At 31.6% G+C, this 27,948-nt stretch overlaps 1 protein-coding gene across 1 annotated transcript; it reads left to right on the top strand.

The window, feature by feature from the left end:
- Positions 1-155: 155 nt before the first annotated feature.
- On the top strand, positions 156-27,886 carry LOC145265563 (marginal zone B- and B1-cell-specific protein-like). Its single transcript, XM_080121538.1, has 4 exons — positions 156-636; positions 11,982-12,094; positions 21,446-21,550; positions 27,636-27,886. Exons 1-4 carry the CDS (start codon positions 439-441, stop codon positions 27,784-27,786), a joined length of 567 nt encoding a protein of 188 aa, XP_079977664.1. The 5' UTR covers positions 156-438; the 3' UTR covers positions 27,787-27,886.
- Positions 27,887-27,948: the final 62 nt, after the last annotated feature.

Raw genomic sequence — 27,948 nt, forward strand, 5'->3', positions numbered from 1 at the left:
AAATATCAGCTCGTTTTTGTTTGTGCCATTTCGGTTTTTTTGTCACATCAGGTTCAAAAAAAAAAAAAAACGTTAATAAAAAAAGCTGAAAAAAAAAAGAAAAAAAGTTTTTTTAAAAACTGAGAAAAGAAAGAAAAAAGTGGAAAAAAGTTGGAAAAAAAAAAGAAAAATGTTGTAAAAAAAAAAGAAAAAGAAGCTAAAAAAAGAAAGTTGAAAAAAAAGAAGAAAGTTGAAAAAAAGAAAAAAGAGCGAAAAAGTTGTGAAAAAAAGAAAGAAAAAGAAGCTGAAAAAAAAAGGGAATATGAAAAAAAAAAAGAAAAAATAAACAAAACATAAACAAAAAAAAAAACAGACGATTGTACTTCATTTTTAGTTTTTCACCATTTCTGTTCTGTGCCTGCTTGCGGATACCACGACCAATCTTCGAAAGGTACCAAAATGCTCTGCAGTTGGCAATTAACAAAACTGATATTTTCGTTGGCGATAATCGTTTGTCTCCTTTGCCAACCGGTTCTCTCAAACATCGATAATATTGTAAATGCAATGTACCGAACCAAATCCACAGACGAAGAAGTTAAAAGTCTTCACATTCCAGAAGAGTACATGTGTGACGCATGCACCGGCATCGCTTATTCGGTAAGTTGGTTCTTATTTAGAATTCAACATAATTAAAAAAAAAGAAAAAAAAATACAGAAAAGTCATGGAGCATAGATGTCATATTTTCTGAAAACCATATAAATTTATCAATTAGTTTTATTTTAAACAAAGAAGAAAATCAAATTTTATGAGTAACCAAAAAAGGAGACTGTCTCGCGTCGCCATCTTGAATTAAAAAAAAAAAAACAAGTTCAAATGAGTCCACAATAATTCAAACCTGCAAGATCAAACTTGTAATGCTACCGATTTCACATTATTTACTGTGAATTATGTACAAAAACCGTGAAAAAAAACTTAAATGAGTCTAGGAGTGCCCTGATTTAAGCTTTGTCAGATGAATATATGCTTTTGAAAATTTTGTGCCCCTGGGGTATGAAATTTTCAAAAGGATTCCAGCACTCAAACTCGTTTTCATTATAAAAAAACTAGCCTGGGTGCCTGGCGTTGCCCGGGTGTTTGGAGGTGTGCGTTGAGCAAAGAAAAAAAGGGGGGGGGGTAGTAGGCAGGCATGCTCGAACTGTGACGTGAAGGCGGAAAAGAAAATGAAAGAAAACCTGACATCTTACCCCTACTACATGACGCGACTGGAAGTTCGGAACGTTGAAATTAAGTAAAGTCATTCCAATCGATACGATGACCTGCAAAAATGGCAACGCAAAAAAAAAAAAAACGACCCTCCTTGAAGAAAACTGCCCAGTTGAGGAAGGAATTAATGTTTTTAGCCAATTTTTCGATATTTGTCGTCCGAAGGGTTGAGCTTCAAAACGATACCGATCTCGTGAAAATCCGTCGCCTCTATCGAAAGTTTTATGCAGACATACAAACACACATACATACATACATACGTTTAAACAGACAGGTGAGATTTATATAAAAGATTAAATAAAATTTTTGGGGGATGACATTAAGGTTCCGTCATGGGTGCGTACATTGTAATGATTTTGCTGTAGTTTTTTTGTTTAATTATGTTGAATAGTAAATAAGAACCAATAAGTTCTTCTCCATTCATGTGCGTTGAACGGCTTTAAGAAATTAACTTTCAAACTGACCTATCTCTGGCCAGGTCTTCATTTTATCCTTCTTTCTCTCAGGTCCATTTTTATCACTTCTTCCCATGTTTCTTTTTTTTTTTTTTTTTCCTCTGTGAACTGGACTTTTTGAAGATTATAATACTATTATATCGTTAAAATTTTATGACAATTAGTAAAAAGGAACCTATATTTTCAAGCCAATAAAATATGCCTAAATTTGCTTACATTTGTATATATAGTGTCCTGGCAAATCAGTTTAAGTTTTGCTGCTTTGGGATGAATTTTGCTTAGTGCTTTTTTTTACAATTACAACTAAGAAGCTGGTTAGCTAACTAGCAAATTCAATACTATGTGTTTATATAAAAATGCGCGATAACTACAATTTCGTATAAGCATGACGCATTCTCACGAGGATGAAATGCGGAATATTCTGGGTAGCTTAATTGTCATATATATTTTCATAACTTACTATATATATATATATATATATATATATATATATATATATATATATATATGATAAACCCTCCCGTCGATTTCAACATATGAACTCCACCACAACAACTAAGAAATCAGTAGTTTACCAAGCAAAAATATTCCCTGAGGAAAATCCTAGTGATATAAAATTTTATATAGGTAGTATGCAGGAAACTTTTAAAGAAAGATTCTATGGGCATAAAAGTTCTTTTACTAATCAAAAATACGAAAAAGACACATCATTATCACTTCAATATTGGAAATTAATAAAGGAGAATAAAACTCCAAAGTTAGAATGGCGGATCATAAGAAGATCGAAAGTATGTAATTCATTACATGCACCGTGCTTTTTATGCCTTCATGAAAAATTAGAAATAACGAATTTTAAAGACCGGGAGAAACTATTGAACATTAAACAGGAAACAGCAATTTCCTGTAAACATTTCCAAATACATTCACTGAAAAAATTATAAGAATATTAACGAATTAATCATACCATCGACTTATATATTGTAATATGCTTTATTATTTATTTCAGGATTTTAAACGCTAAATCTTATTTACTTACTTATTTATTTTAAACGCTAAATTTTTAACGAAGAATCTATTAAATTTTATAAAAATAATTTTTAGCGAAATTTTTACCGTGAATAATATAATTAGACTTAGTTACTAATATACTTAACCATATCATAAGAATAATTTGTATATATATAAATTTTCACGTTTATTTGTATATATGTCGGTACTTTTGTATTATATAGAGAAATAGCGCTAAATTTATAGTTTAGTTAAATTTATGAATTGCTCTGATATTGGAGTAATAGTTCTAAAAATCCGTATTAACAAAACAAACGAAAAACAATTATAATTATAATGGTTGGAGCTAGAAAATTTAATGCAAACTTATAATAAATTTGCTTCAGAATTATACCTTGAAAAACCTAACATTATTTTGTGAATAGGTTGTTAGTACCCCTCTTTCTTTTTAGAATGGTTCAACCCTGTAAAGTTGACTTTAATATAAAGGGATGGTCTTTATTGAAAGTTTCGTGGATGGTTTTTGGCCTGATGAGGTTATTTTCCCTGCTAGGGGGTCATTGAAACACGTTTGCTAATGTGTAGCCAATAGCTCTCCAACAATCAATATATGTATATATATATATAGATAGATAGATATGTTTATGAGTAAATATATTTATTTAATTATATTTACTTTTTTATTCATACCAATCCTTAATTTATGAAGCCCAATGTAACTACAGAGCTTATATAAATAAATGACAAAAGTCTGTATTCCAAATTTCAAGATGTTTATTTCTCTCAGCATGTTAAAATTTTCAATTCTTGACATTACCTGTTTCGTAGTACAGAACCATTCATGTAATTATGTTGTCAATTTTTGACTTTATTCTGCTTTTAACTCATCAGGAGAAAAAAAAAGAAATTAACTTTAAAAGAAACTAAAAGGATATGGGCATAATTACAAAATCCGAAATTGGAAGTGGAATTATTTTTCAATTTATTTATTTTTTTTACATGGGGGATCACCACTTATCAAGGCCCGGAAGCCACTTGGGGATAAAGGTTATTGTGTGTACAATAATCAATGGGATAATATCGTAGTAATAGTTGGTATTGGAGATTTGATAAAGTGCCTTATTTAAGGGGGCGATTAATCAGGAATTTGTTTATGTTGGACTTGAAGACATCCAAGTTGTAGTGTAAATATACATTCCGCCATGTTTGAATTTTAAATAAAAGGTCAGATGGACCACATCTTGAAATTTGGAATATAAACTTTTGTCATGTATATATATATATATATATATATATATATATGTATTCCTATAAAAAAATTTTTTGTGTGTGTATCGATATTCATATTAAAAATCCTTTTTTCTATTTAGTTATTTATTTTCTTCCCCGCTGAGCAAATTAGGCACAAGGCCGTTTTTTGATGTGGACAGTGAGGGGAGGGGGATCAGTTCCTCCGAGAAGGGAACTGGATAGTGACAATTGGTATGAAGGGTTTCCCCTACATTGACCAATAACTGATTGCTCAAGAGAAATGGTCTTATATGTGGGGTTTGATTGCAGTATCTGGCGGAGCAAATACTACACTTTGATAACAGAAAAAAGATCTTGGCTAAAAGTCCAAGAAAAAAAAAAAAGGCAAACCTTTTTTCTGTTAATTTAAAAAGAAAATATTACTTTGTTATATATGGGTAGCAAAATTGCATTCATCTTCAAAAGATCTAGCTAATTTGCATATTCTTATAGACATTCATTTTAATTAATTCCCTATTAGTTTGTTCGTCTTTCTTATGGGATGATCATCTTTAGTTAACTATTACGTGTGATTATATTCATACAAATATGATTTATACTTGCGTAATATTTACGTAAAAAGGTTATAGTAAACACAGACCTCTTTCTATATATATTTATGTATGCGTATATATTTTTGTTTAAAAAATTATTTTGCCTACCAAACTCCTCGTTCAGTTTTTGGTCTACAGTCATGAAACTTAATATATAAAGTATTCAAGCCCATGCAAAACTTTATATTTGGGTTTTAGCCGGGGAAAATTAAAAAAAATGGAATTTGCCAGGTGAAGGTCGAATGATGGCATTACGAATATGCATGCGTAACGTAATAGCTATTGGTTGTGTTTTAATTTTTAGCCTTGTAGTAAGCATGTCTTCATAACTCAGGCATTAACGTCAAATGAAAAAGTAAATCGTAAGCTAAATGTTTTGGTTTTGATTCTCCGTGGTGGCATACGAGTAATCTGACATAGCCTTCCGTTTCCCTTGACTTTTCCTTCTTTTTCGCTTGGCACCAAGCAGCGCACCATAAACATGCATCATCGTGTGAGGTAAGGCGTACACATTTTTTTGTATGAACATTGTTACCTTTAAGATGATTACACGTAGAGCTAATACAGTATGAACAATCGAAGACATATATAGTATAAGGTTGGTGCAAATATATTGTTGTTTTTATATATATATATAGTTGAATGTCAAAAAAACATTATTTTTGCACCAACCTAATACATTTTTCTCTCATGTAACTTTTTTTTATTTCACCTGCTCTACATCTATAAAATAGATGCATTGAGCTTTACTCGAATTTAACAGAGATTCAGTTTCTATCATAACAGTCTCAACCCGTTGAATGAAAACGGTATACATTGAAATTAACAATATTTAAAAAATAAATATAAATTATATATATATATATATATATATATATATAAGTATATATAAGTAGATTTTTGCAAATTGATTTTAAAATAGTTTTAGAAAATTATAATAATAAATAAATTATATATATATATATATATATATATATAATTTATTTATTATTATAATTTTCTAAAACTATTTTAAAATCAATTTGCAAAAATCTACTTATAGTCAAGTGACGCATGCACACACACATGCAAATAATACAAAAGTTGTATTTTTTCTCAAAATCGACTTTGAATGAATCGATTTTTGTTTTTCTTTCATTTTGTAATGGCATTGTTATATCTTTTGTTAAGTAGCGTCTTTTAAATGTCGTTTGAAAAAATTTGTGTGAGGACAGATCTGAATGCTCTGGTCTGTGGCCACGCCAGCTTGTAATGTCATTAACAATAAAGTTCAAATTTTATCCCCCCAAATTTGTTTGAAGTAGCAGTGACAGTGAATGTTGTTTTTATGTATCAAGTCTCGATTGGCTAAAATCTCCCATCAAATTTGTTTGAATTACTTTCAAGTGTATATAATGAGAATATCTGCTGATGACACAACGCTTTTCAATAATTCTTTAAAAAGAAAAAAGACTTATTTCAATAATTCTTGATTAAAATAAGACCGAAAAAAACTTTTTGATGAATATTAAATACTAGCCGGAAGTAGTCAGGCAAGCTCGAACCTGTGAATGTGGAGAGAAGTGTTATAAAAAAAGCAGTAGCAGCATGGGAAGGGAATCAAAACAACAGTAGGCAGCCAGGGTGAAGAGATGTGTTAAAAAAAAAAGACGGCAGTAGGCAGACCTTTACTCCTGATCTGAAATGGAACACGTACATCAAGTCTGTTGCCAAGTTCGCTGGAAAAATGGTGGGACCCTTCTACCACTCCAGAACTGCTACTACTGATGCAATTCTCTATCTCTATAAAAACCAAGTACGTCCAAGGATGGAGTACTGCTGCCACATCTGGGCAGGAGCTGCTAAAAACAGCCTATCCTGCCTTGACAGAGTACAAAATAGACTTCGTAGGCTAGTGGCCGATACCCTTTTCTCTTCCCTGCAACCTCTTTCCCATAGAAGGGACGTTGCGAGCCTGTCGCTGTTTTATCATTACTTCCATGGGAAGTGCTCGTTGAGCTCCAATCTCTGATTCCCCCTTTGCCAATCTTTCACGAAAAACACCCGTCTAGCTGAAACCACTGTCAGTAATTTTCCCCACTCTTTATCTGTGCCTAAATCAAAACATAGATTCCATGAACAAAGCTTCTTTCTTAGAAGTGCACGCCTGTGGAACTCTGTTCCGTTTGCTTGTTTCCCACCTGACTACAACTTGGATGTCTTCAAATCCAGCATAAACAAGTTCCCGATAAACCGCCCCCTTAAGGAAGACACTTTATCAAATCTCCATTACTAACGATTACTACGATATTGTCCCATTGATTACTGTACACGTAATAACCCTTATCCCCGAGTGGCCTCCAGGCCTTGATAAGTGGTGACTTCCACGTAAAAAAAAAAGGTTCAAAGGCAAAAAAGAAAGAAAATCTTACATCTAAGCCGATGTCTCCATGACGCAACCGGAAGTCAAAAACGTTGAAATTAACCGAATCCAATGGTGACGATGACTTGCTAAAATGTCAGTGAAAAAAAATCGACCCCTCCTTGTACAAAACGGTCGAGTTTAGGGTGAAGGAATTAATGTTTTTGGCCAATTTTTCAATATTTGTCGTGTGAGATGTCAAGTTTTAAAATAATACTGATCTTGTCAGGATCCGTCGCCGCTGTCGAAAGTTTTTGCAAGACATACATACATACATACATATACATACATTTAAACAGACAGGTGAGATTTATATTATAGATGAATAGAAAAATCAGAAAACGTAAGAAAAAAAAAAGTGTCCATGCACAAGGGAGATATAAGCGTGAGAGAAAAAAAGCGAAGAAACTGATTTGCCTCGTCACCGCTTCCGTTTATTTTCCTAATATTACATTGTGATTTGGCTTTCAAGCGCACTTGATGCATATTTTATTTTATTCAAATTAAATCAACGTTTCTATAATGGAACTCACACCCTTGACGTTATTCTTGCGTTGCCTACGCATTGATCCAACATTTCAAAATACAGCCGCTGAGATACAACGCGCGGCTCTTTACAAACAGACGTTTCTTTCTCCAAATTTACAACATGTCAAGAAAGAAGAAAAGAAAAAAAGAAATAAAACAACATCTTGAGGATGGAGTATAGCCCCGAAATATATTTATGTTATAAATTTCAAACAAGTAAAATATTTGTTTATTTTCCTAATATTATATTGTGATTTGGCTTTGAAGTGCGCTTGATGCATATTTTATTTTATTTACGACTAGCGGGGGTATCCAGCGTTGCCTGGGTGTTTTGAGATGTGTGTGTTCTTAAATAAAAAAGAAACACGGGGGGGGGGTAAAAAAAAGTTTGGTAGGAAGGTAGGATCGAACCCGAAGCCCTGAGGCAAAGTTGGAAAATAAAATGGTAAAAAAACATGACACGTTAACTGCTCGGCCAGCAACAAAGAGTAACTGAAAGACGTTTGAATTTATTTAAGTAGGAAGAGAATTGACAGGTGCCCGCACTTAATGACTTAATGAGGTCAAATAGAAGTCGCAGTTAATATTTCCTGTGGGACAGTTTTTAATGAGGTCAAAATCCGGTTTGTTTATTTGTTTGTTTGTTTTTACGCAACTTTGGGGAAAACCAGCTCCTCCATTTATTATTAGAGGAGTGTCCAGATGAAAGCAATTGTCTGATATGACGGTGAAAAACTGACACTGACCAAATGTTTGCATTGCTTTCTAGAGACCACCTGGCCGTGGGCCAGGGAACTGCCGATTCGAATCCAGTTTCGCTTTTTTATACTGAAAAACTGAAAGAAACACATGGTGATCTAAAAATCTGGGAAAAAAAGCGCACGAAAGTCGGGCAAATTAAATACACACGTAACTCGTAGATATTATCATTTAGACAGCATATAGTTTTAAGAAGGAGTGAGCCGACCGAGAAGCCCGACGAAAAAAGCCTTTTGCGGACATACACAAAAAGCGAACATGCCCACACACATATTTTTACTTTTATATATATAGATGTGTATATTTGTTGATGACACTATGCTCTATAATAGACAGGAACGCAATCAGTTCTAACTGGAGATAATGAAATATAAAAAGTTGTAATTTATTAGTAAAAAAAAAATGATGGTCAGTGAGTGAATAGCCGACACACATGCGTGGTGTTATTTGGTGAACCTGAATCTGTACGTCCACGCACATAGATCATGATTGTCCACTCATTGTCCTTGTCTGAATTTAACACTGACCATTGTGTCAATCATGTGGTCTTGGTTGTTGCTGTAACAAAAAATTTTTTCAGTACTTGTGCGTACTGCGAAATGAATTATCATAAATGTCCGGTAGGGTTGGACTGGAAACTTACACAAACCGCCGGAATATGCCTAGCACTGGTCAAGTTAATCAGCCAATCAGAATGCAACAACAAACGCTATTAGCCTATAAGAAGCCAAGCAGACGTCTTTTGATAAATTGGAAAAAAAGTAAAAATAAAAAAAATCTTTTTTAGTTATCAATTTTAAATCATGGCATAGCACACGGGAACTAATCTAACTATGCTGGACAAGTTTGTACAGACGCCGGAGCAAGTCATAAAGTTTGAAGAGTACTGCCAACAGAATAGACTGATAGTATCTGAAATGAGCTGCAGGAAAGAATCACAAAAACAAATGCCGCCATCCAAAATTAACACTAAATATTTTTTAAATCACCTACATCATAATTCAGGTCATAAATGATTAAGTAATCAAATCAAATCCTGTCTATATATCACTTGGATCACATCGCAAGAACTTTTTATTTTTTTTTTATTCAATCTTCATCCCAAATAAGGCAAGTGCCACTTTGAAGTAGGGGGCTACTATTGGGGATAATTAGCGGGGGCGTTATGAAGGGAGATGAGTAGAAAGATGTTTGTTCACATTACATTTGAACTTCTGCATATCAGTACAGTTAGGAAAGCAGTATCCCGGAAGGGAGTTCCAAAGACTTGCAGTTCTGGGGAAGAAACTATTAGAGTAAAAGGCTTTTTTATACCTAGGGATATATAATATACTGAATAAAATAATAAATCAAAAAAATAATTAATAAAAAATAAAAAAATAAATAAAATAAAAAAAATGATATATAAAATACTGTATATAATATACTGAATAATCAAGAGTCTTAGGCAATTTTAAATGCTTGTACAAACTTATTGAAGGCAGTTTGTATATAAAATACTGTATATAATATACTGAATAAAATAATAAATAAAAAAAATAATAAATAAGAAATAAATAAATAAATAAATAAATAAAAATAAATAATATATAAAAACTGTATATAATATGCTGAATAAAATAATAAATAAAAAATAATAATAAATTAAAAAAAAAAAAATAAAATAAAAAAATAATATATGAAATACTGTATACAATATACTGAATAAAATAATAAATAAAAAAATAAAATAAAAATAAAAAAATAATAATAAATAAAAAAAATATAAAAATATAAAAAAATAAATAAAAGTAAAAATAAAATAAAAATAAAAATGATATATAAAATACTGTATATAATATACTGAATAAAATAATAAATAAAAATAAATAAGATAAAAAACAAATAAATAAATAAAATAAAAAACAAATAAATAAATAAAATAAAAAAAATAATATATAAAATACTGTATATAATATACTGAATAATCAAGAGTCTTAGACAATTTTAAATGCTTGTACAAACTTATTGAAGGCAGTTTGTATAAAAATACTGTATATAATATACTGTATATTATGTACTGAATAAAATAATAAATAAAAAAAATAATAATAATTAAAAAAAATAAAAAATAAATAAATAAATAAATTAAAAATAAAAATAATATATAAAATACTGTATGTTATATACTGAATAAAATATTAAATAAAAAAAAAAAAAAAAAATAAATAAAATAAAAATAAAAAATAATATATAAAATACTGTATATAATATACTGAATAATCAAGAGTCTTAGACAATTTTAAATGCTTGTACAAACTTATTGAAGGCACTTTGTATATAAAATACTGTATATAATATACTGAATAAAATAATAAATAAAAAAAATAATAATAAATAAAAAAAAAAAAATAAATAAATAGAAAAATAAAAAAATAAATAAAATAAAAATAATATATAAAATACTGTATATAAAATACTGTATATAATATACTGAATAAAATAATAAATAAACAAAATAATAATAAATTAAAAATAAATAAATAAATAAAATAAAAAAATAACATATAAAATACTGTATATAATATACTGAATAAAATAATAAATAAAAAAAATAATAATAAATAAAAAAAATAAATAAATAAAAAAAATGATATATAAAATACTGTATATAATATACTGAATAAAATAATAAATAAAAAAAATAATAATAAAAAAATAATAATAAATAAATTAAAAAGAAATAAAAATAAAAATAATATATAAAATACTGTATATAATATACTGAATAAAATAATAAATAAAAAAAATAATAAAAAAATAAATAAATAAATAAATAAAATAAAAAAAATATGTAAAATACTGTATATAATATACTGAATAAAATAATAATAAAAAAACAATAATAAATAAAAAAAATGAATAAAAAATAAAAAATAATATATAAATTAAAAAATTAAAATAATATATAAAATACTGTATATAATATACTGAATAAAATAATAAATAAATAAATAAATAAAATAAAAAATAAATAAATAAATAAAATAAAAAATAAATAATATATAAAATACTGTATATAATATACTGAATAATCAAGAGTCTTAGACAATTTTAAATGCTTGTACAAACTTATTGAAGGCACTTTGTATATAAAATACTGTATATAATATACTGAATAAAATAATAAATAAAAAAAATAATAATAAATAAAAAAAAAAATTAAAAAAAAAATAAATAAATAAAAAAATAAAATAAAAATAGAAATAATATATAAAATACTGTATATAATATACCGAATAAAATAATAAATAAAAAAAAATAATAAAATAAAAAAATAAATAAAATAAAAAAAATAATATATAAAATACTGTATATAATATACTGAATAATCAAGAGTGTTAGACAATTTTAAATGCTTGTACAAACATATTGAAGGCACTTTGTATATAAAATACTGTATATAATATACTGAATAAAATAATAAATAAAAAAAATAATAATAAATAAAAAAAAAATTTATTTAAAAAAAAAAATAAATAAATAAATAAAATAAATATAATATATAAAATACTGTATATAATATACTGAATAATCAAGAGTCTTAAATGCTTGTACAAACATATTGAAGGCACTTTGTATATAATTACTCACAGTACTGGTAGCACTTCACATGTTGACACTTTCGACTAAAAAAACAAAACAAATTAATTTGTTTCATTTTGTAAAAGTTGATTATTATTACAATTTGTTTTTCTTTTTAGGTGGGACAAATTTTCACGAGGATTGAGAAAAAATACACAAAATCCAAATTGACTGAATCTGTTTTACTTGATAAAATTGAAACACTTTGCGAAAACGAGACGCATTGGCATGAGTAAGTAATATTTGTATTGCTTTCTATGTCTCTCTTGGAGACTTGAAATATCTTATTTATATATTTTATTGTCGTCAGAAATAAAATTACAATTAAAAAATCATAAAAACAAAAATAACAAGCAACAAAATTAGGCACAAGGCCCTAGACTTGAAATATCTTACTGAACAGTTAAAATATTTTTATGAAGATGCAAACGTTTTAATGGACATGTAAAATATTTTAATGGAAATTTGAAGCATTTTAATGAAAATTTAAAATATTTTAATGGAAATTTGAAATACCTTAATGGACACTAGAAATATTTCAATGGACATTTGAAATATTTCAATGGAAATTTGAAATAATTTAATGGATACTAGAAATATTTTAATGTACATTTGAAATATTTTAATGGAAATTTAAAATATATCTTAATGGACATTTGAAATAATTGAATGAAATTTAAAATATTTTAATAGGCACTTGACATATTTTAATGAATGTTTTAAACATTTTAATGGATATCTAAAATATTTAATGGATAGTTTGGATATTTAATGGAAAATTTAAATATTTTAATGGCCATTTGATATATTTTAATGTACACTTGAAATATTTTAATGATCATTTGAAATATTTCCACTTGTTATACAGAAGCATTTTGTAGCGAAGATGAAATGTCATTTGCTTGTTAAGATACTACCTTTCTTTCTCTCTCTATTCTTTCTTTCCTTCTTTTTTTTCGTTACTTCCTTTTTACTGACAAGAACAGCTACTCTAAAACATTTTAGAGAAATGATGATGAATTAATTCCCCCTTTTTTTAGATAGTGTAGCGAAATTGAAAAATTGAAATCTTGAATTTCAAGCGAAACCAATGATATCTACTGAATTGCCATGTCACAGTAATGAACATATCCCAAAATTACGATAAAAAAATGATAAGGTAGAAAATTAATTATTAGTCAAAATAGTTTTCGAAGATAATTAGTGAAAATTAAGTTTTACTAAATTGGTCAAAGATTTTCAGTTTTCAGAACAGATTTACCTCCCTTTCATTACAAAAAGAACTCTCTGGTTTCTTTTCTTTGCAAGACTCAATTTTCGCTAAATTGTCTTTGAAAACTATTTTCATTAATAATTAATTTTCTACTTTTCTATCTTATCAAATTTTTGGATATGTTCATTACTGTGACGTGACAGTTCAGTAGACACAATTGGTTTCATTTGAAATTCAATATTTCAATTTTCGAATTTCGTTATAATAATGAAGAGTCAAAAAATCTGTATTGCTGTATTTAACTGTGAAATATTGTATTAAAAAAATCACGTAAGATGATCAAGAAATCAAATTTTATAGCGAATTTAGGAGCAACTATCTTGCAACATCGTTTTAAAAAGAGACTGATGGTTTTCTTTTTGTTTGTTTTTGTTTTTAATAAATTTTTTTCCCATATTTTTTTTTCATGAATTTAATTGTTTTTCTTTTTAATCAATTTTTTAATCCTTTTATTTTTTTCTGAATTTTTTATTGGATTACAACATTGTCTGTTCACTATATTGAATTAAATTGTTTACGTCCAAGGATGGAATACTGCTGCCATATCTGGGCAGGAGCTGCTAAAAACAGCCTATCCTGCCTTGACAGAGTACAAAATAGACTTTGTGGCTTAGTGGGAGATGCCCTTTTCTCTACCCTGCAACCTCTCTCCCACAGAAGAGACGTTGCGAGCCTATCCTTGTTTTATCGTTATTTCCATGGCAGGTGCTCGTCTGAACTACAATCTCTGGTCCCCCCTCTCCAATCTTTCACGAAAAACACCCGTCTAGCTGAATCCACTGTGAAAAATTTCCCCTACTCTTTATCTGTGCCTAAATCAAAACGTGGATTCCATGAACAAAGCTTCTTTCTTAGAACTGTACGCCTGTGGAACTCTGTTCCGTCTACCTGCTTCCCACCTGACTAAAACTTGAATGTGTTCAAGTCCAACGTTAACAAATTCCTAATGAACCACCCCCTTAAGTAAACACTTTATCAAATCTCCACACAAACGTACTGTACTTGTAATAACCCTTATCCCTGAGTGGCTTCCGGGCCTTGATAAGTGGTGACCACCGTGTAAAAAAAAAAAAACTTCAATTTACTGTCGGCCGTGTTATCACACACACGCACAATATATATATATAAAATGAAATAAGAATTACAATTAAGTTTACCAAGATAATCCAAAACTTAAAATATGTTATAAATATTAAAGTAATCCTAAAAGGTGAATAAAAACCAAATATGGAAATAGAGCTTATAATATAAGTAAAGAATTAATAAAAAATGTTAAAAAAAAAAAACTTTAACAAGAGTTAAAACCATTTGATGTTCAAAAAGGAAACACAAATTAAGTTGATTTTCCTTAATCCGTGGAGTTTCGAAAGAAATACTTTTGTTCTCATCAGAGAGGAGGAATTAGCAAAATGCGGAATCAGATTTTGCTTCATTCTCTGCACAATTTATCTTTCTTTTAATAATAATATTTTGAACCTACTCTTTTTTTCCTTGTACCCATTTGTGAATTATTTCACGGAATTTTGCCTTTTTGGTTACATCAAAATATCTTCCAGTAACGATATGCCTTTGGATTTTTGATTCTGGATACCGGACTTTTACCAACCTTTTTTTCAGATTTAACCGTCATTGGATCTTCTCCTCTTCACTCGACTATCCATTCACGTGAAATCATTTTTCTTTTTCCCATTCCCTCTGCCTCACTATTTTTTTTTTTTAACTTTTAGCAAGTAAGCTCTATGGCTCACTTGGAGTTTCATTAAATATGTTAAAATAAATACTTTGCAAGCATTTTTATTAATTCTTTATTCTTATATATATATATATATATATATATATATATATATATATATATAATATAAAAATATTACACGGAAATTACATAATTGTCGATGCAATAATTTATTTCAACCTTATGGTATTTTCAAGCATCTAAACTAGACAATTACATTTTTGATACTGAAATAAAGAAAGAAAAAGAATCGGGCCTCGACTGTCAAAAAACCAGAGGGGGTGGTAGTAGCAATCCACTTAATACATTTTATAGAGAGGGTGGGAGGGATTTTTAAAAAAAAAAACAACAAGAACATTATGATACTTATAACGGCTGTCCGGTAGCTAGACGTAACAACAGACACACACTCTATAAAATGCAGCATTCATATATTATTTTCACAAAATCAAGACAACAAAGATTGGATTGATAGCAAAAAGTAGTGTATTTTCATTGTTCATTACAAATGTTTTGCGACCATTCGGACAATTTCAAACCGTATATCATTTGAAAATATTCACAAGAACAGACTCTCTTCAGACGTTCAGAAAAAAACACTTTTTTAATGAAAAATATGGAATCCATTTCCTTTTTAAGGAAAACTATGCGATAAAAGATTTGCCTACATTTCTTCCTTCAGGGGTTTTTCCGTTTTCTGTTTCAACAACCTATCGTAAGTTTTATGAATGAATATTTTTTAAAATAAGTAGAAACATTTTTTTCTTGTGTGATTAAAAACTAACTTTTTTTTTTTTGGAGGGGGGGGGAGTTAATTCCTCCAATTAGTAACGGTATGTTCCGAGCCCACCAAACATTCTTTCCTTCAGAGTTTTTTTTTTGTGGTTCGATACGACACCTCATTTCATACGCTATCACTTTATTCTGTTGATAAGGCTGTACGTGTTCGTACTAACTTGCCCGCCATAGATTAATTGCCATCTGCTACTCTATATAGAAAGGATTTGATTTGATTACTTAACCTTTTATGACCTGAATTATGATGTAGATGATTAAAAACATATTTAGTGTAAATTTTAGATGGCGGCATACTGGATGTAAGCAATGGACAGTTGCAATCTGGAGGTATCTGGCATCTACGCAGATACTGAACTAATACATACAAGGTGTGTTTGAATCAGTTCTCACTTCATTTATGCCATTATAATCATTTATTTACGAATGACCAAATTAGTTCAACCACGTCATAAAGGGTTAAGAGGACAGCTTGACAAATACTTGCTGATATTAAACTTGAAGATGACTATATTGCAGACAGCAGGGAAGACCTCCAATCTGTAGTGGAATGGGGACAAAAATGGATGGTCACATTCAATGCTGCCAACTTGTTTCCTTCAATAACTACAAGAAACCTTTTCTACCACCAATAGCAATGGCTAAGAATACACTGCCTGAAAGTACTTCCTTTAAACTCCTCGGCCTAATGTTTACAGGAAACATGAACTGGAATATATATATTGAGAGCATTGCCAAGGCTGCTGCAAAGAAGGTGAGCTCTCTTTACTGTGCTAGAAAATTACTTACGCCTGAAAGTATTCTGTACCTCTATAAGGCCACCATTCGCCCATGTATGGAGTATTGCTGTCACATTTGGGCTGGTGCATCTGCTGCTTGTCTCTCACTCCTGGAGAGGGTTCAAAAGAGAGTCGCCAACCTGATAGGTCCTGAACTGTCATCTAAGCTTCAGCCTCTGTCCCATCGATGAAATGTTGCATCCCTCTGCCTGTTCTACAAATACTTTAATGGTGGCTGCTCTGACGAATTGCAAGCACTTGTACCTCCTCGACGTGACTACCCCCGACAAGCCCGACAAGGAACTAAGTCCCACCCCTTTACAGTAGAGATCCCTAGGTGTAAGAAAGCCTTTTACTTTAATAGTTTCTTTCCCAGAACTGCAAGTCTTTGGAACTCCCTTCCGGGATACTGCTTTCCCAACTGTACTGATATGCAGAAGTTCAAGTGTAATGTGAACAAACATCTTTGTACTCATCTCCCTTCATAACGCCCTGCTAATTGTCCCCGATAGTAGCCCCTACTTCAAAGTGGCACTTGCCTTGTTTGGGGTGAAGATTGAATAAAAAAAAAAATTAAAAAAATAAATAAAAATTCTTGCGATGTGATCCAAGTGATATATAGACAGGATTTGATTTGATTACTTAACCTTTTATGACCTGAATTATGATGTAGGTGATTTAAAAAAATATTTAGTGTTAATTTTGGATGGCGGCATTTGTTTTTGTGATTCTTTCCTGCAGCTCATTTCAGATACTATCAGTCTATTCTGTTGGCAGTACTCTTCAAACTTTATGACTTGCTCCGGCGTCTGTACAAACTTGTCCAGCATAGTTAGATTAGTTCCCGTGTGCTATGCCATGATTTAAAATTGATAACTAAAAAAAGATTTTTTTTATTTTTACTTTTTTTCCAATTTATCAAAAGACGTCTGCTTGGCTTCTTATAGACTAATAACGTTTGTTGTTGCATTCTGATTGGCTGATTAACTTGACCAGTGCTAGGCATATTCTGGCGGTTTGTGTAAGTTTCCAGTCCAACCCTACCGGACATTTATGATAATTCATTTCGCAGTATGCACAAGTACTGAAAATTTTTTTTGTTACAACAACAACCAAGACCACATGATTGACACAACGGTCAGTGTTAAATTCAGACAAGGACAATGAGTGGACAATCATGATCTATGTGCGTGGACTTACAGATTCAGGTTCACCAAATAACACCACGCATGTGTGTCGGCCATTCACTCACTGACCATCATTTTTTTTTTACTAATAAATTACAACTTTTTATATTTTATTATCTCCAGTTAGAACTGATTGTGTTCCTTTCTATTATAGAGCATAGTGTCATCAACAAATATACACATCTATATATATAAAAGCAAAAATGTGTGTGTGGGCATGTTCGCTTTTTGTGTATGTCCGCAAAAGGCTTTTTTCGTCGGGCTTCTCAGTCGGCTCACTCCTTCTTAAAACTATATGCTGTCTAAATGATAATATCTACGAGTTACGTGTGTATTTAATTTGCGCGACTTTCGTGCGCTATTTTTCCCAGATTTTTAGATCACCACGTGTTTCTTTCAGTTTTTCAGTATAAAAAAGCGAAACTGGATTCGAATCGGCAGTTCCCTGGCCCACGGCCAGGTGGTCTCTAGAAAGCGATGCAAACATTTGGTCAGTGTCAGTTTTTCACCGTCATATCAGACAATTGCTTTCATCTGGACACTCCTCTAATAATAAATGGGGGAGCTGGTTTTCCCCAAAGTTGCGTAAAAACAAACAAACAAACAAACCGGATTTTGACCTCATTAAAAACTGTCCCGCAGGAAATATTAACTGCGACTTCTATTTGACCTCATTAAGTCATTAAGTGCGGGCACCTGTCAATTCTCTTCCTACTTAAATAAATTCAAACGTCTTTCAGTTACTCTTTGTTGCTGGCCGAGCAGTTAACGTGTCATGTTTTTTTACCATTTTATTTTCCAACTTTGCCCCAGGGCTTCGGGTTCGATCCTACCTACCTAGCAAACTTTTTTTTTACCCCCCCCTCCCCCACCTGTGTTTCTTTTTGATTTAAGAACACACACATCTCAAAACACCCAGGCAACGCTGGATACCCCCGCTAGTCGTAAATAAAATAAAATATGCATCAAGCGCACTTCAAAGCCAAATCACAACGTAATATTAGGAAAATAAACAAATATTTTACTTGTTTGAAATTTATAGCATAAATATATTTCGGAGCGATACTCCATCCTCAGTATATTTTTTTTTTTTGAATTTTCTTCTTTCTTGCCATGTTATATAATTATTGCTTACTTACTTTTTATCTTGCTTTTTTTATCTTTTATTCTTTCCTTTTACTTTTTCTTTTTTTTTTTCTCTTTCCTTTCTATATCAATATCTCTCTCTCTCTCTCTTTATTATATTTTAAAATTCATATTCATAAAAGTTGATAATTATTGCTTACTTACATATATTAAATGCCGATCTTAGAACTTTCACTCATATTCTCTTTTAGTATCATCCATATAGGAATGGAATCATTTCTCAGCAAGGAATTCTTGCGCGTGTGTGTGTGCTAACTCTTTTCTTTAATTATAACCTGAAAGTCTAAAAGTACTTATTTTTCACACGTACAGACGCTAATGAATAGACAGCCAGGAACTGTAAACCTTTCTGTAAGTGTGTGTTAAAAAATATTTAGAATTTTAATTGAATTTTTCCTTAAAATATATTCCTCAGGTAAAAATTTGTATAAAAATACATTTATTACAGCATAAAATAAAATCTGCATCAAGTTCGCTTGAAAGCCAAATCACAACGTAATATTAGGAAAATAAACAAATATTTTACTTGTTTGAAATTTATAACATAAATATATTTCGGAGTTAAACTCCATCCTCAGTATGTTGTTTTTTTTTTCTTTCTCTGTCTCTCTATTTATCTATGCATTTCTCCCTCTTTCTTTCTCTATCTTTTTCTATCTCTCTCTCTCTCTCTCTCTCTTTCTATATATTGTTTGAAATTTATAACAAATATATTTCAGAGCCAAACTCCATCCTCAGTATGTTGTTTTTTTTCTTTCTTTTCTTTTCTTCTTTCTTACCATGTTGTAAAGTTGGAGAAAGAAAAGTCTGTTCGTAAAGAGCTGCACGTTGTATCTCAGCGGTTGTATTTTGAAATGTTGGAACAGTTCGTAGGCAACGCAAGAATAACGTCAAAGATGTGAGTTTCATATAGAAACGTTGATTTAACTTGAAAAAAATAAAATATGCATCAAGTGTGCTTGAAAGCTAAATCACAACATAATATTAGGAAAATAAACGGAAGCGGTGACGAGGCAAATCAGTTTCTTCGCTTTTTTTTCTCACGCTTATATCACGCTTATATTATAAAAAAAAAAAAAAAATTCTAAGATAAAACTTGATTTTCTAGCTCATCGTTTTTCATAATTTTTGGATACGTTCATTCCTGTGACATGCCAATTCAGTAGATAGCATTATTTTCACTTGAAATTCAATACTTCAGTTTTCGAATTTCGTTACAATAATGAAAAAGAACCCTTATTTTTTTTTTGTTTTTACAATTAGCGAAAATTAAGTTTTACTAAATTGGCCAAAGATTTTCAGATTTCAGAACAGATTTTTTTTTTACATAGGCATCACCACTTATCAAGGCCCAAAGGCCACTCGTGGATAAGGGTTAAAAAGTGTACAGTAGTCAATTGAACAATATAGTAATTTTCAGTAATAGAAATTAGGTTAATTTGTTAACTTAAGTGGAACGGCTCATCAAGAACTTTGTTACGTTGGACTTGAAAACAACCATATTGTAGTCAGCTGGAAAGTAGGCAAACGGAAAACAATTCCACAGGTGTGAAGTTAAGACAGAAACTTTGTTCAACTCTCAGGTTTTTTTTACAGGTTTTTTTTTTTTTTTGCAAAACTCAATTTTTCAGTAATTGTCTCCAAAAACTATTTCCATTAATCTTCTACCTTTAATCAGTAATCTTCTATGATTGTTATTGTCACAACGTTTCGACCGTTTTGCCCTCCGGCCTTCGTCAGGTGTTTTTTTGTATCGAACTGGGGAACCGTTTGTTAGGAGTCTCGAACCCAACCCTTTATTATTATTACGGGGGTACCATGTTCAGACTCCAGCCAGGCTTTGGGACATAGTTGCTGATTCTCTGTTTTCAATGTTACTTTTTCCACTGCCTTCGTTCAGGATTGAACTCAGCACCTTTGGGTAAATGTAAGCTTTGATACAACGTCTAGGAACACTCGGCCATATGTCAGTAGGACAATTCTTATTTGTTTTTTGTTAATGTTAAACCTATGTTGTTATTCAAGGTTTTCTCTCTCTATCAGAGGTGTCCAAATTGCATTCAGCTCTATGCATGGTTTGCTCAGTAGGTTGTTATGTCCGAGCATGTGAGCTGTTTCTTTAAGTTTTCTCACTTTCCAGTGGGTCTCTCTGTTTATTATTTTTACTTCATCCCATCCAAAAGTGCTGAGTTCAATCCTGAACGAAGGCAGTGAAAAAGTAACATTCAAAACAGAGAATCAGCAACTATGTCCCAAAGCCTAGCTGGAGTCCGAACACGGTACCCCCGTAATAATAATAATAATAATAAAGGGTTGGGTTCGAGACTCCTAACAAACGGTTCCCCAGTTCGATAAAAAAAAAAAAACACCTGACGAAGGCCGGAGGGCAAAACGGCCGAAACGTTGTGACAATAACAACCAAGATGAGGAAGTCAGTCCGACAATCTCAATCAATGAAAACACCTCATCTCAAAAATACAGACAATTACTATAGTAATCTTCTACCTTATCGTTTTTTTTTGTAATTCTTGGATATATTCATTACTGTGACATGACAATTCAGTAGATACTATTGGTTTGAAATTCAATATTTCAATTTTCGAATTTCGCTACAATAACAGAGAAGGATCTTATTATTTTATCTACTTAATTATAATATTGTTTATTGCAGTTATATGCTCAAAGAAATTGAAGGCGTCAAGAGATTCACAGGCCCTGGAACAGACACGGAAGAGGATTGGGGCTTGGTAATGGACGGTGATTTCTGGCCGTACAGGTAAGAGATAAAATTGGCTGAAGAATTAGAAGATTTCATATTCTGTTTCTACGTTTTCGTGGTGATCACTTGTTAAGGCATCTTTTCAAACAGATAGCAACTGTTTTGTATATTTGCTTGTTTACATCCAAGAGTGTCGGAATAACGATAAAAAGGGGACGATAATTATAATACGGTTGAATTTAGATACAATACATTACTCAATAAACCTGACATATAGATGACGCTACTAAAAAAAAAAATCCATGATTTCAAATGACCATTAAAATATTTCAAATTTCCATGAATATTATTTTTATAAATAACTAACCTTCAAATGTTATTTAATAAAAATTGAGTTAAATCAGATTATTAGTTTATAAATAAGTTATTTAAGTGTTTCCAGATTTTAACAATAATGCCAATTCTTCCAAGTTGCAATTAGATTGGACTAATTGCAAAAAATTATTAAAAAAAATTACTTCTGGTCTTTGAAACGATAATTTTACCAACTGACGTCATGTATCATGTCCAACTTATTTTTTTCTTCATCTGTAAATACAATGTTGTAAGACGTTTCTGAATTTTTGAGATGAGGATTCGTTATTCGTATTATTCATCGGACTACTGTTCTCATCTTGAGTGTGATTTTCACAATGTTTCGGTCGATGTAACCTCCGACCTTCTTCAGGTGTATCTTGTCGAACTTGGGAATATGGACGGAATTTGGAGCGGAACTCTTTATTTACTTCATGAGGGATAGTGTGCTCTTGTTCCGTCAGCCATGACTGGATAGAGGTCCTAAGTAATTTTCCCAGAGTACTAGGAAAAATCAATTGTAAAAAGTGATATTCTCCTGAAGGTTGAAGGTTCAATCCTCAGTGTGGGGCGACCGAAAAAATACATTTGTGAATCACTTAGGACCTCTATCCAGTCATGGCTGACGGAACAAGAGCATGCTATCCCCGTGAAGTAAATAAAGGGTTCCGTTCGAAATTCCGAGTTTGACAAGATACACCTGAAGAAGGTTGGAGGTTACATCGACTGAAACGTGAAAATCACACTCAAGATGAGAACAGTAGTCCGATGAATAATAATACAATGTCGTAAGTTTCATTTTTTTTTCTCACTCTGTAACATTACCAACACGTTGTAGCCTCAGTCGCAAAGTAGACAAAGAATAGAAAAAAATTCAACTTTTTTTTTTTTTTTTTTTTTTTTTTTGTTATACAACATTTATTTCCTCATTCTCCCGCCACATGTGACTTCATGTTATGGCTGTGATGTCTCTCCATAATCATCTTTTTGGATGTGCTCTCCATCATCATCAATGTCTCTAAAGTGATCATATTTTCAAACGTGCTCTCGCCTTCTTATGGCTTTCTTTTTCCTTACCGTAATGTCATTTTGCTCATGGCTCAGTATTTGCATCTAGCCGCCTGCTATGTTACAACTCTTATTCACCCCAAACAAGGCCCCGTGCCCCTGGGATGTAAAGGGTTACTATTTGGGACCTTATCCATAGGTGTGATATTATGGCCGACCTGCGGCCGTTAAGGAAGGAAGTAGGAAAACAAATAAAGTAGGAAATAGATTTTATCAATAGAAATTTATTCTTACGCATATTCAGGGTGTGACGCTTGACCCGGTAATTGAATGAACGATAGGTAGAGAACAATGGACTATTGGGGAGGGGGTTACTGTGAATCAGGGGAACAATAAGGACAACCAAGCTGGATTGAATGACAGTCAGTGAGTTTTTTATGACAGTCGTGAGTTGGGACTTTACGACCGTCAGAGTTGAGAGCACAGTTGGATTTTGACTACAGTTGGAGACAGATTGCGGCTTGTGCCAGATCAGAAAAGCTTTGAGATATTGAGATGAACTGAGTGTAACAGACAAACCTAGCCTCGACAGGACGTAGATGTGAAACTTAGCATGTAGAAACACACCTCCAGAGTCCAATCGACATATTATGTGAAGCATTGGTGTCTGGGTTTTTCTTGTTTTATTTTTATGTTTATGGACTTGTGCATCCCCATCGATGGTCGCCAGTGTGAAAAAAGACAATGACAACGACATAGCAAGAACAAGAACAGTGAAAGATGGAGAACAAAGCTATGGGGTCGGCAACTTGTCAGTAGTGCCACGTGATGTCATAGATCCACCACTTCATCCCAGAAGTTATTTATTTATTAATTCATTTATTTGATTACCAGCCCACAACATTAAGTGAAGCTACTGTTGAAACTGGTTAAAAGAATGTAAAATTCTGGATTTTGTATGTTGATAATGTGCTACTTTCTGATGCAAAAAAGTACTGTTCAAGCAATACAATGGCTTAATAAGTGTTATTTGGGTATTTGTGCAGAATTTGAATCAGACGTAACTAACTGTTTGATCAGCTTTGCTTGGAACATGACGTTATGTGCCCGAACTTGACTGTAAACCGATCAATGCACGACAAAGGAACAGATGATCTTTCGGGAAAATATTGGAAAAAAACCCAAAATAAACGGGGTTGGCTGGGAGCTTATCAACAGTTATCTTTTCAAGTTTATTTGGAGACAGAAATTTGGTAACGATCCTTTTGTCTCCATCTTAAGGGATATATCGGAAAGCTACCCGATTGGATTGGCGCTTCCACATCCGCTGTCACTTCTCATCCTACTTCAACATCATCTGATGCAACCGTAGAAAAGTCTATCTAATCCTAAGTTTTTCTTTTTTAATAAAAGTTAAAAAATATGAAAAACACAAAAAAAAAAAAAAAAAGGTTTATTATTAGTTTTGTTCCATTTTGTTTGACCAAAAAAAATTAGTGAAAAAAAAAAAAATTAGTGAAAAAAAAAAAAAATTAGTGAAAAAAAAAAAAAGAAACTTCAAAAATCTATTACAAGAATAAAATAGAAATTTTTACGGTAGGTCGTTGTTTGTTTTTTATCTTCATTATATATATATATATATATATATATATATATATATATATATATATATATATATATATATACTAACTGTGCCGCCAGGCTTTGCTCAGGCCCTATGTACTATTCATAAGGTTATGTGCATATGTATATATTAAAAACTGTGAGTATGTAAAGTAATGCCTTTCTTTATAAATAGTCTTCCTTAACTACCATAGAGAAAAGACAGACAGACATTTTCACTTTTATAGATATTGATTGATAGATAGATAGATTGGATGCAATATATAGTAATGATTTAAAAAGTATTTAAAAAAAAAGACTCATGCGCCACCACAGAGAATCGAAACCAAACCGTTCAACTCACGATTAATTTTGCTTCTGCCGTAAATGACTGGGCTATGAAAACATGTTTACCGCAAGGCTAAAAATTAAAACGTGAACCAATAGCTAATGCATTTGTAATGCCGGCGTTTGACCTTCACCTGCCAAATTTCATTTTTTAAAAAATTTTCACACTTTTGCACCGATTTTTCCAGGCTAAAACCCAAATATAAAGTTTGGAATGGATTCAAATACCTTATATATGAAGTTTCATGTTTGTAGACCAAAAACTCTGGGAGGAGTTTGGTGGGCAAAATTTGTTAAACAAAAATATATACATATACATAAATATATATAGAAACAATTTTGTGTTTACTATAAACTTTTTACGCAAATATTACGCAAGTATAAATCATGTAGAATATCTGCATGAATATAATTACACGTAATAGTTAACTAAAGAAGATCATCCCATTAAAAAAACGAAGCAACTAATAGGGAATTAATTAAAATGAATGTTTAAAAGAATATGCAAATTAGCTAGATCGTTTGCAGATGAATGCAATTCCACAACCCATATATAAGAAACTTGTGTTTTCTTTTTAAATAAATAGAAAAGACGGTTTTTAATATGAATATCAATGCACACAAAAGAAAAACGAATTTATAGGAGTATAGATATATATATATTTTTTTTTCTGGTGATTTTAATAATATTTGAATGTTTTCTTCAGTATTTTCCTTGAGTAACGTTGTTACGCTTTGACAGTCAGCAAAAACCAACGATTGACGTCATGTTCCGAGCAAAGCCAAGCGGCAAGTTAGATAAGTCTGGTTCTAATTATGCACAAATACTGTTATTTGGATTCTGCTTCATTGGAAACAATAATTAACAGTTGGTATGCTGACTTAAAACGTGGTCATACAAACACAAACGATGTTGAATGCTCAGGTCGACCAAATTCGGCAATTGTTCAGGAAAACGTTTTAGCAAATTGAAGTTGCGTGAGATAGCAGAGGAGTCTAAGATATCAGAAGGCAGTGTATTCAGCATTTTTCATGAAAATTTGTCCATGAGAAAGCCGTGTCCAAAGTGGGTGCAGCATTTGCTCATAGTTTTATTTTTATAAAGAAAATCATTTCCAATCGATTTAAAATGATTAATATGAAATCGGTAGCATTGCAAGGCTGATCTGACAAAGTTTGAATTATTGTGGAATTATCTACCCAATGCATGCCAACATGTAAAACAGATGTTAAAGTGGTGATGATGATGACCGTAAAAACACTAGTTAAATGTACAGATATTTTCTCTCTTGTGGGAGATGATCCATATATTCTAGCTTTACTGGTACTTCTTTTAAACTACTCGGCCTAACGTTCACAGGGAACATGAGTTGGATACATTGAGGGCCACTGTGAGGAAGGTGGGCTCTCTCTACCGTGCTAGAAAGCTACTTATGCCTGAAAGTATCCTGTACCTCTATAAGGTCACCATTCGCCCATGTATGGAGAATTGTTGTCACATTTGGGCTGGTGCATCTGCTACTAGTCTCTCGTTCCTGGACAGAGTTCAAAAGAGAGTGTCCAACCTGATAGGTCCTGAACTGTCATCAAAGCTTCAACCTCTGTCCCATCAACGAAATGTTGCATCCCTCTATCTGTTTTACAAGTATTTTAATGGTGAATGCTCTGGCGAACTACAAGCACTTGTACCCCCTCGACGTAAATACCCCCGACAAACCTGACAAGCAGCAAAATCCCACCCCTTCACAGTAGAGATCCCTAAATGTAAGAAAACTTTCTACTCCAATAGCTTCTTTCCCAGAACTGCTAGACTTTGGAACTCCCTTCCGGGTTCATGTTTTTCCATATGTACTGACATGCAGAAGTTCAAGTGCAATGTAAACAGACATCTTGCTGCTCAACTCCCTACATAGTATCCCTTTAACTTATGTCCCCAATAGTACATCAAAGTGGCACTGTGCCTTGTTTGGAGTGAAAATGGAATAAAAAAAGTTTGGAATCAATATTTAATATTTCATTATTTTATCCTTTTATTTTACTTCAGTTGAAGTTCTCAGAAATCAAGGAGCCCACGACCTGGGGCTAACGAACTCTATATGAGATACGTAGATATTTGAATGCTCCATTTAAGTTCTTTATCTCTCAAACACTGAGTTAGTAAAGAAATTGAGGACAAAATTTCCCTCTCCCCAATTAACAATTTTCATATGTTGTAGTATATCTTCCGTTTTGGTCTCACTGAATTCCAGACCAAGAATTTATCTAGTCTGGTGGAGTATCCAGCTTTGTGCTATTACTTGAGGTAACACCACTTGGAGAAGGTGGACCATTCCTCATAAAAGCTAATGCGAGTTAGCCAGTGAGAAGATCTTATTTGGACAGCGAATACTACGTGATTTTGAATATTTGGTCTAGGGAAAAGTATCCTTTTGCCAGGTTGTTCTAACAAACCCCTGGACAGAGAGACCATAGACACCCGAGGATAGCGTCTAGTACGCACTCAAAGTTGAAGATTTTGTTTAAAAAAAAAAAAAAAAGAAAAAAAAAAGAAAAAAAAAGAAAAAGAAAGAAAAAAAAAGAAAAAAAAGAAAAAAGAAAAAAAAGAAAAAGACAATTACAAGAATCGTTTTTGGCATCGGAAAATAGGCACAAGTTTTCTGATTCCCAATACTCCAAAAAGTTAAGATTTCTATTAATCGTTCTAACAGCAACATAAAAAATATAAATATAAAAAAAACAAAATAGTTTCGTTTTTCAATTTTGCACAATACGACAGCAAGATTTAAAAAAAAAGAGAAAATATTGTTTTTATCTTTTTTTTGTTTTTCAGAATGATGAATTTGTGTATGCACTTGGTTGGACAAACGGACAGCGTCGAGCTTTACAATTCATTTAAGAACGGTCAGTTAAAAGAAATGTTGTGCGTCAGAGGAGAAAAACAATATTGTAAACAGAGAAAGAAAATCTCAGATGAACTTTAAAACAATCATGAGGTTATCTCGTTTTCTTTTCCCCTCATTGCGTCCTGTACTTTGCTGTATATAAATCCCAAATAAAATATCGATGATCCAATACTAAAAACATTCTAGTTGATTTCATTCATTTTACGTTCACCCCCCCCCTCCGTTCATAATGAAAGTAGA

This window comes from Euprymna scolopes, chromosome 40, assembly GCF_053919585.1.
Source record: "Euprymna scolopes isolate OS-2025 chromosome 40, ASM5391958v1, whole genome shotgun sequence".
NCBI classification, from domain to species: Eukaryota; Metazoa; Mollusca; class Cephalopoda; order Sepiida; family Sepiolidae; genus Euprymna; species Euprymna scolopes.